At 37.3% G+C, this 10,638-nt stretch overlaps 1 protein-coding gene across 1 annotated transcript; it reads right to left on the bottom strand.

The window, feature by feature from the left end:
• Window positions 1-8,850: 8,850 nt before the first annotated feature.
• On the bottom strand, window positions 8,851-9,526 carry STMP1 (short transmembrane mitochondrial protein 1). The gene has a single exon (XM_072603405.1). The coding sequence runs from the start codon at window positions 9,432-9,434 to the stop codon at window positions 9,291-9,293; it is 144 nt and encodes a 47-aa protein (XP_072459506.1). The 5' UTR covers window positions 9,435-9,526; the 3' UTR covers window positions 8,851-9,290.
• Window positions 9,527-10,638: the final 1,112 nt, after the last annotated feature.

Below are 10,638 nucleotides of genomic sequence, written 5' to 3' on the forward strand. Positions count from 1 at the left end.
AGGGCAGATAACAGCACTAATTTAGTGTTAATGTGTTACTGGATTATAGAGTCTCTCCTGTTATCCCATCAAAAAGCATGGGAAAGTTTCTTGGGTTGAATTTCATGAGGAATTTGGCATTGGTTAGGGTTGAAGTATGATATCTCCAATATCCCTGATGAAGAAAACAGTTTCTTAATTTAAAAAATTGTTTTCTACAAATTTTGCTGCTTAAACAAGCTTTCACTTTTTTCCTTGAAAAAAAGTAAAGATTTCATGACTTCAAAAAGTTTGAAAGCCCCTGATCTGGCACATCATTTGGGTAGTCTACTAAACAGCACGCTGGTGACCAGAAAGAATTAATGTTTAACAGTTCTACAGTATAACTCACTTCAGCAATTGCAAAAAAAAGAGAAATAAATACTTTCTCTGATGAATGGAAAAGACTCCATTAAGAAACATGGATTCTATAGCTTGCTCTTCAGTACTTGGACGTAAGAGCATGCAATCAGAACAGCAATTATAGTTAACATTAAAATTATTTATATTATTGTAGGATATGATTTATAGATTACAAATTAATGAGTAAAATTTAATGAGGAGCAGGATGTCAAGTTTTAAGCTATTAATACCTGTACAGTGGAAAAAATACTGGATAGGGAATAATAGGTCCTCAGTTGTAGATTTGATTGTCTTGGTTCATTAATTCTTTTTTTGACTTGTAACACTGAAAGGAGTGAATACTTTTACATAGTGAAGTACAGTAAGTACTTAATGTTTGTTGACTGATTGACATTCACTTATAACTTTCTCCAAATGTTGATTTATTGGGGACTCAAAATTATATGATATGCATACCTACATATTCTTATGCATGTGTATGTATGTAAAACATATATATATATATTCCTCAAACCCTATAAAAGGGGATTCAATGTATGTATTCTCCTTTAAGCTGTAAATATTAGACTTGAGAATATATTGATACATATTCTCAAAGATTTTATACATATATATATATATAATATGTATATGAGCATGCATATACGTATGGGGAGGTGGACCCATGATTTTATTGGTTTATGCAGGACTATGCTTATAAATGTTTAACAACTGGTTGTGAGGGAAGTGTATTGTCATAACACACTTTGAAGTTTAATCAGAAATTATTAACATTTTCTGCATCACTTTCTTAAGTTTAGACAACCAATAAAACAACATATCAAGTCTGATTTATAGTACTGATGATTTATGAAGTGTAAATGCTCATACTGAAAATTTAACTATCTACTTTTAAGCTAACCCTGGGTGTTAAGTACTCCTAATGAGGAAACTGCATATACCAATGCAGTTCAGGAATTATTTGTAACAAACATTCTAGCCTAACTCTCCCCCAGTGAAGCCCGCTATATTTCTCCTTCAGGATTCTAGGGGCACCATTGTGGGATAGGGATATCTCTTCTCTAATGCTTTTGCAACCTCTGGAAAGAAGGGGGATTCATAGTAGCAGCTGAGGCAATAGAGACACGTGAAACACAGCAGAGAGCTTAGATTGGGAAGTCAAACAGGAGAAGAGTGTGTTTCTCCTCCCTGTTTGTCTCCCCTAGGTTCTTCCATATGGAGATTTAACCTGATACTTTTTTTACACTGATCTTTTACTATTGAAATGGTATTTTTAAGCCTGATTCATTTTTAGATAAAATGGTTCCGCATTGCTTCCCCCTCCCCCTTTGCTGAGGATGTCTTCAATTTGGGGTGTGTGTGTGTGTGTGTGTGTGTGTGTGTGTGTGTGTGTGTGTGTGTGTGTGTGTGTGTGTGTGTGATGGGTGGGAGGGAGAGGCTGATGGGTTGATATCTTGTAGAATACAAAAACTAGAACCCTTCTATTTTGACCTGGCAGACAAGAGAATGTCTGGGAGCTAATTTGATTAGAACTTTTATAACCTTTTAAACTCCCTAAAAGAAGATCCCATTAAAATATGAGACCATTTAATCCTCCAAAGAAATTAAAATTTTCATTATCATTGTAACTGAGGGTAGAGATCAGTAAGAGAGGTGGTGGTGCAGGATGAGTGCTAAGGCTAAACTGTCTTCAGAAATCAAGGGGATAGAGAGGAGAAGTACCTGGTGACTCTGAATTTGCCCCACTTGGCTGAGTTGGCAACCTATTAGCTATACCCCAATCTGACTGAGGAGAAAGGTGATATATATTCACAGAGAACCATTCTCCACTGTAACACCTAGCATATACACAAAAACACAAGCACACATGAACACATTCTCTGTTCCCATAGGTCATATATTTTTTGTCTGAACCCATGATTTCACTGATATAGGGAACTCCTGGTGAGGAAATCCCTCCACTATGGCAGACTGGCAGTTGTATTATAATTTCAAAGGATTGCTTAGGGCAATGAGAGGTTAAGCGATTTGTCCAAGATCACACTTATTCATCAAATGTAGAACTGAACCAAGTTCTTCTTGACTATTTGTATATCATTTCTCTTGTTTTTGGGAAGCTATCAACACAACAAAGTTGGGCTTACAGCAAAACAACAAATATTGTCCATGTACAGTTGGGAAAGATATTGCTTGTGGAATGCTCTAAAGTGGGTGCTCTTGAGCCCATACTATTGGTATCACTCAGTTGGTCCTCAGCTGGAATTATTTACTGTGCAGTCAACTCCAATTTGCCTATTTCTGGGGACACAGTCAGCTTCAAATTAGTCAAGTCTCAGGCTCAGGTGATACAGAGGTCAGTGCTACTAGCTGAATTTCTTCCCTGTGCTGTTATGGAATTCAGTTCTTACAGTTCTCCTGAAGGTCTTGAAAACACACAACTGGTCTTTTCAAATATATGCTTTGCCCGTTTCTTGTATTTTACCTCAGTTTTTTTGGAGAGGGAGTGTAGGAAAGGTGAGAAAGTGCGTCAGCCACAACCAACATCATGCTGCCACTACTAATTCTCAGGGTTCAAGAGATAACCTAAGTATGGAAGTATCCATTCCAACTACTATCATCTGTAGTTCCTGAGCCCCCAGTAGCGTGTTTCCCATTCACAAAGATTAGTCACAATGACACCATTAACTCTAAAGTTCAAAACATTTACCGAGAAGGCAAAAGTAAGAATAATAACAACGTTTGTTCAGTAGATGGGGTAGAAAGGTAAGAGGCCACCTGTAAACCTGAGTCACATGTTCCCATTAATGCAGGCTAATGAGAAAGAGTGGGTACAATCTAACAGAAATCTAACAGTGAAAGCAAATGAGTAGGAAAATTCAGTTTTGAATTCTAGGCCATGGTGTCCCTGGTTGTTTCAGAGAACATGGCACCATGAATCACGTATTAGGCAGGTCCACTCCCTTTCTGAGTTTGTCTGCTCTCCTGCTTCTCTACTTCTCTTAGGCTGCTGAAGTAGAATTAAGTTCTTTTAGTAAAACAGCTTCATGAAAGGTAGAGATAATCAATGCATCCTTTTCAGATCATAATGCATTAAAAATTACATGTAATAAAAGGCCATGGAAAGAGAAACCAAAAATCAATTGGAAACTAAATAATCTAATTCTAAAGAAGGATTGGGTTAAAGAAGAAATCATAGAAACAATCAACAACTTCATTCAAGAGAATGACAATAGTGAGACAACGTACCAAAACTTATGGGACACTGCAAAAGCAGTTATTAGGGGAAGTTTTATATCTCTGAATGCTTACATAAATAAAATAGAGAAAGAGGAGATCAATGACTTAGGCTTGCAGTTGAAAAAGCTAGAAAAAGAACAAATTGAAAATCCCCAAGTAAATACCAAATTAGAAATACTGAAAACCAAAGGAGAGATTAATAAAATTGAAATAAAGAAAACTATTGAATTAATAAATAAAACCAATAGTTGGTTTTATGAAAAAACTAATAAAATTGATAAACCTTTGGTTAATCTGATCAAAAAAAAGAAAGAAGAAAACCAAATTACTAACATTAAAAATGAAAGGGGTGAACTCACCTCCAATGAGGAGGAAATTAAAACAATAATTAGAAACTACTTTGCCCAACTTTATGCCCACAAATTCGACAATCTAAACGAGATGGATGAATATTTTAAAAAATACAAATTGCCCAGATTAACAGAAGAGGAAGTTGAATACTTAAACAACCCCATCTCAGAAAAAGAAATTGAACAAGCCATCAATGAACTCCCTAGGAAAAAATCTCCAGGGCCAGATGGATTCACAAGTGAATTCTATCAAACATTTAAAGAACAGTTAATTCCAATACTACATACACTATTCTTGAAAATTGGGGAAGAAGGAGTCCTCCCAAATTCTTTCTATGATACAAATATGGTTTTGATACCCAAACCAGGAAGAGACAAAACAGAGAAAGAAAATTATAGACCAATTTCCCTAATGAATATAGATGCAAAAATTTTAAATAAGATTTTAGCAAAACGAATACAGCATCTTATCACGAGATTAATACATTATGATCAGGTAGGATTCATACCAGGACTACAGGGCTGGTTCAATATTAGGAAAACTATTAGCATTATCGATCACATCAACAACAAAGCTAACAAAAACCACATGATTATCTCAATAGATGCAGAAAAAGCTTTTGACAAAATACAACATCCATTCCTACTAAAAACATTGGAGAACGTAGGAATAAAGGGAACTTTCCATAAAATAATAAGCAGTATCTATCTAAAACCTTCAGCAAGCATTATATGCAATGGGGATAAGCTAGATGCATTCCCAATAAGATCAGGGGTGAAACAAGGTTGTCCATTATCACCACTATTATTCAATATGGTACTAGAAATGTTAGCTGTAGCAATTAGACAAGATAAAGATATTCAAGGAATTAGAATAGCCAAAGAAGAAACTAAGTTATCACTCTTTGCAGATGATATGATGATTTACCTAGAGAATCCCAGAGATTCAAGTAAAAAATTACTTGAATGAATTAGTAAAACAGCTTCATTACATTATAAAGCAGCATCCCCAAGCCATAGTCTGTGGCTTCCAGGCCTGTTCCCTTGGCTGGAGGCTGAAGCAATGTTAAGCTTTAGTGACAAGTAGTTCCTTTAAGCTGGAGAACTACAAAGCTTCTCAAATTTGTTTTTCTGAGTTCCAAAGATCTTCCCCTTCCACACGCTGTAGATGGTGCCAAAGAGCAATACAGACAAGCTCAGTCAGCTCTTCACACAGCAGGAGGATTTTGCTTGCTCCAATGAACTCTCAGCAGGTATCAAAAGAATTCCAGATTAGCTTCAAAACTGGTTTGTCCTTAGCCAGCTCTCAAGCTATAGATGGCAACAAAGATTAATACAAACAAGCCCAATCAGCCCTTCACATAGTAGGAGTCTGCTTTCTCCAATCAGCTCCCAGCAACTACAAAGCTCTCTTCAAATCAACTCCCAGTGACAACTACAAAGCCAGACGGCTTTTAGTAACCTCTCTCATAGCTGAAGCAGCCAGAGGCAGTGATTCTTATCTTCTGATTCTGTCTTGCTCTAGTTCTTTCAAGCAGCAGGGGATGATCTCTGTTCTCCTTTTGTCTCCCTCAGCTTCAGGTGGCCTCTTCTCAGGTAACTTCTGATCTGTCTCCAGGTTTCTGACGTCTCTAATCAGATTATCCTCATGAGTTGTGACCCACTTTTAGCTTAGGATGGGAAACCCCACATCTACATTTCTACAATGTATAAGACAAATGGTTATTAAAAATAATTCCAAAGTCGTTCTTTGATTTATAATTTCTCAGCTATAACCTTCAAACTCCCCAAAATAGTCATATTAAAAGAGTAGTACTTCTCCTCTGAGTACATGCTTTCACTCAGATTCTCACAAGCAGTCTGTGTCTTTTTTCAAGCACTGATTTTGGCAAGACTTTTTTTTCTCAAGCATTTTCTCAAGTCTCAAGCAAGACTGTTATTTTTTTTTTCTCAAGGGTCCTGTATGCTGAGTTTCTCATTTACTTATCTGTTCTTTTCAATTTGGTTTCAGAACTCATTACTCAACTGAAATTCTCCAAGGGAGTTACTACTGATCTCTTAATTGATAGAGCTAATGTTCTTAGACCTTTCTATAGTTTTAGACGTTGCTGACCATCACTTCCACCTGGATATTCTCTCTTTCCTTGGCTTTTGTAACACCACTCCCTTTTATTTTTCCTCCAACTAATCTGTTAGTTTTCATTCTCTTTCGCTAGATCATCATTTTCTTGGCCTCTGAGATGAGCAGCACTCCTCTCCCCAGGTCTCTGGCTTGGACCCTTTACTTTTTTCTCTCTGTTCTCTCTCACTTGGTAATCATACTTGACCACCAAATCTATCTATCCATCCCTAATCCATCCCCAATGAACCAATTTTCTATTGCTATTTGTCTACCTAACATCTCCATCTGGATGTCCCATCAGTATTTAAAATGCAACATGTCTTAAACAGGATCTGATATATTTCATTTCAAAAGGCACATTTGAATCCATGGAATCATTTGAATCTTGTCTCTCTCGCTCACAAAATAAAATTACTTGCTAAATCTTGCTGATTCTACCTTCCCTAGTCTCTAACATTTTTCACTTCCTTTCCCCTCATACATCTTCTGCTCTAGTCCTGGCCCTCTTCACCTCTCACCCAGATTATTTCAATAGCCCCTTGGTAAGTCTCTCTACATTTAGGCTTTTCCCTCTCCTATCTATATTCCACACAGCTAGCAAACAGGTTCACAAAACACAGGTCTGACAAAATCACCCCCTTAATTCAAAAGTTTTCAGAAGTCCATTGTTGACTCTGTAGGATATAATATAAAATCCCGAGCCTGGTATTTAAGACCCTTCAAAATCTGGCTCCTACCTAAGTTCTTTGTTACTTCATTTTACCCTATGGTCCAATCTAACTGATTGGTTCCCTGGACTCTATAGATTCTATCTTCTATTTCCATGTCTTTACACTTTCTCTCCTTACCTCTGCCTGCCTTGCAAATGAAGTCCAAATGCTCCCTCCCACATGATGTCTTTCCTGATTTTTCAGTCATTTGTGCTTTTTCCTTCCTCAAATTGCTTCGTGTTACTTTGTATATGTTTTATATTCACATATATGTGCATATGTCTGAGCCTCAGTTTCCTCATCCATAAAAGTGAGGGTTAGATTAGATGGTTTCTAAGGTTCCTTCAAATGGTACAGCCCCCAAACAGAACCTGAGCTTTTGGAGGGCAGGGAATGGATTGTGTTTGTATTTGTAACTCCAGCACTTAATACAGCGTCAGTACTTTGTAAATCTTTGGTTGAATTACTTTGAACCCCAGGCCCTGGCCACTCAACTTCACCTCTTAGAAGAAATCTTCAGAAAAGAAAGTTAAAGGATCTTATTCAACATCCCAAGGCAGCTAGCAGCTGGAGTACAGCCTGCCCAATACAAACCATGCACTGGTTTTTTTTTTTAGATTGGAGTAAACAACTTCCACGGGAGGGCAAGGGTATTCTGATTTTTGTTGTTATTCAGTCATTTTTAGTCATGTCTGATTCTTTGTGACCTCATTTGGCATTTTCTTGGCAGAAATATTGGAGTGGTTTGCCATTTTCTTCTCCAACTCATTTTACAGATAGGGGACTGAGGCAAACAGGGTTAAATGACTTGCCCAGGGTAATACAACCAGTATCTGAAGCCAGAGTTGAACTCATGAAGGTGAGTTGACACCAGACCTGGCACTCTATCCACTGTACCAACTAGCTGCTCACTTAGTTCCCAATATTCCCTTTTTTTTTTCTGCATCATTCTTCTCCCCTACAACCTTCTGATATAGGTTGGGATTCCCCTCTGCCACTTCACATTGTTTTTCTTTCTTCCTTGAGGCACTTTTTCTGACTCCGAGTTTGACACTATTCACTATATCACTTAGCTGTCAAAAATATTTTGACTGTACATCTAATTATGAGAAGATGGGGTGCCACCTCAACTCCTCCCCCATTACAGCATTATAGGGAGATGAGCTTAGCACTAAGGAGACACAATTAGTGCACATGTGGATGTCTCTCCTGCAGGCTGAATGCACAGTATTCAAAAATCAATCAACGTTAAAACATGGGATCACTCAGACTGATTCTGCAATCAGTGACTGACTTTACACACACCTCCTTCTTCAAGGCAGGAGGGATGGGGTGACGTTTTTGCAATGTGGTTACTCTGGGAAAATTTAATAGAGTTAGAGCCATCTCTGTTTATTCAGTGCAAACCAGCCCACTAAACTAAAAGGGGGAATTATTCTTTGTGTATATTAGGTGCTTGATAAATGTTTGTAAAAACATTTGCATTTACAAACATATCTTGATGATCAAATTCCTTTGTACTATTCACTTTTGTTGGGAACTAGGTGGTATAGTGAATAGAGAACTGGGCCCCAAGTCAGGAAGACCTGAGTTCGAATGTGGTCTCAGATATTAGCTGTTTGATCTGAACAAGTTACTTAACACTGTTTGCCTCAGTTTCCTTATCTGTAAAATAAGCTGGAGAAGGAAATGGCAAACCACTCCAGTATCTTTGCCAAGAAAACCCCAAATGATGTCTTGGAGAGACAGACACTACTGAAAAATAACAAAATTCACTCTTGTTACTCTTATTCATAGGAATGTAGGATTTAGAGCACGAAAAGACCTTATAGATCATTTAGTTCAGCCCCTTTATTTGGATGATAAGATTAAGGCCAGAAGATGTCAAGTGACTTCCCTAAGTCATGAAGTTTATAGGTGTCAGAACTGATAAATACCTACTAATAATTACAAACTCAGGTCTTTTGACTCTGGATCCTGTGGTATGGCCACTAAATGATAAATGTATCTCATGAGGCAACTCATCTTTCCTAGTTACTAGAGCCCATACTTTTTTTTTTTCAGTTGCTATATAATGGTTTTAATTGATTTGGAACAACACTGTTTGACACTAAATGCTTATAAAGCATCCAGTGTGGTAGACATAATTAGAAAATTAGTATTACTGCCATCTGTTCAGCTATATAAAAAGCAACTTAAAAAATTACTAGAAATCCACAATTTAAAAGGTAAGGGGAGAGATCACTAATCAAATCTAGCATTTCCTAGTCAAACACCACGATTCAAGCAACAGAATCTCCCACGCAGATACAGGGTTCCGAGGAGTCCAGGAGCAATAATAAAGGGTAGTTTTGGTGTTACAGGTGTAGTTTAGCTCAAAGGCATCTCAGTGTATCTCAGGGTAAAGACAGTCATTCAGTCCTGGAAGAGAGAATAGGAACTTTTGTTTCGAATAGGAAAGCATCCAGACGATATTACTAGATGTTGGCATTAAGAGTTAGGAGGTTTCTTCTTGGCATCTACATCTTTTTTAATCTCTTCAAGCTTTTTGGCCAAGTTCGGAATGTCATAGTTCTGAGCCAGATACATCCCGACCACATTGCCGAGTGTAAATCCTAGCAAAAACTGAATCATGGTGATGGCGGCGGCGGCAGTGAAGCGAGACACCGAACCAATAAGCTCTGTGCCTCCCTCGGCGAGGGCTGGCGGAACCGGGGACCGGGGAAAAGGGACTAGAGCCCTTACTTTTAAAAAAATAGTATTTTATTTTCCCCAATTACATGTAAGGACAATTTCTAACATTTAAAAAATTTGAGTTCCAAATTTTCTCCCTTCTTTCCTTCCTTCCCTCTGCCCTCCCTAAGATGGCAACCAATTTGATGTTATATACGTGCAGTCATGTAAAACATTTCCACCTTAGTCAAGTTTGAAAGAAGAGAGACCAAAAGGGAAAAAAACATGAAAAAATTTAAGTGAAAAATAGTACGCTTCTGTCTGCATTCAGACTCCGTCAGTTCTTTCTCTGGGTGTAGGTAGCATTTTTCATTATGATTCCTTTGGAATTGTCTTGGATCATTGTATTGCTGAGAATGGCAAAGTCATTCACAGTTGATCTTTGTACAATGTTGCTATCACTTTGCACAATGTTCTCCTGGTGTCACTTATTTCACACTGAATTACTTCGTGAAAGTCTTTCCACATTTTTCTGAAATCATCCTGTTTCTCATTTCTTACAGCACAATAGTATTCTGTCACAACGGTATACCACAACTTGTTCAGCCTTTCCTCTGTTGATGGTCATCCCCTCAATTTCCAATTCTTTGCTACCACAAAAAGAACTGCTATAAATATTCATGTTCTTTTCCTTTTTGTTTCTTTACCTCTTTGGGATACAGGCTTTTATGATTTTTGAAATGTCATGTCTAGTGTTTTTATGTGGTCATAGTTTTCAGGAAACCTTGTGATTCTTAAATCATCTCTCCTAGGCATATTTTCCAAGTCAGTTGGCTTTTTTTTTGTAGCAGATAGTTTACATGTTCTTAGTGTTCAATTTTTGACCAATACTTCTTGTCTCATAGTCATCTATATGTTGTCTCTCTCGTTGGCCTGTGAAATTCTTGAGAGCATGAACTATCTTTTGACTTAGTACAATGCCTGGCACCTACTAAGTGCTTTTAAAATAAATGTCTATTGGTTATTACTGAGTTCTCTTTGATCCATTCTATTTTTCAGGGTGTCTATTACTTGGATAACATTTTCAGCTTATGTTTAAAGCTATATTGTTCTCCTAATGTTTTTTTCCTTGAAAACTCCAGTTTCATATTTTATCTCTTGCTTC

The sequence above is a fragment of the Notamacropus eugenii genome, chromosome 4, assembly GCF_028372415.1.
Source record: "Notamacropus eugenii isolate mMacEug1 chromosome 4, mMacEug1.pri_v2, whole genome shotgun sequence".
Lineage (NCBI taxonomy): Eukaryota > Metazoa > Chordata > Mammalia > Diprotodontia > Macropodidae > Notamacropus > Notamacropus eugenii.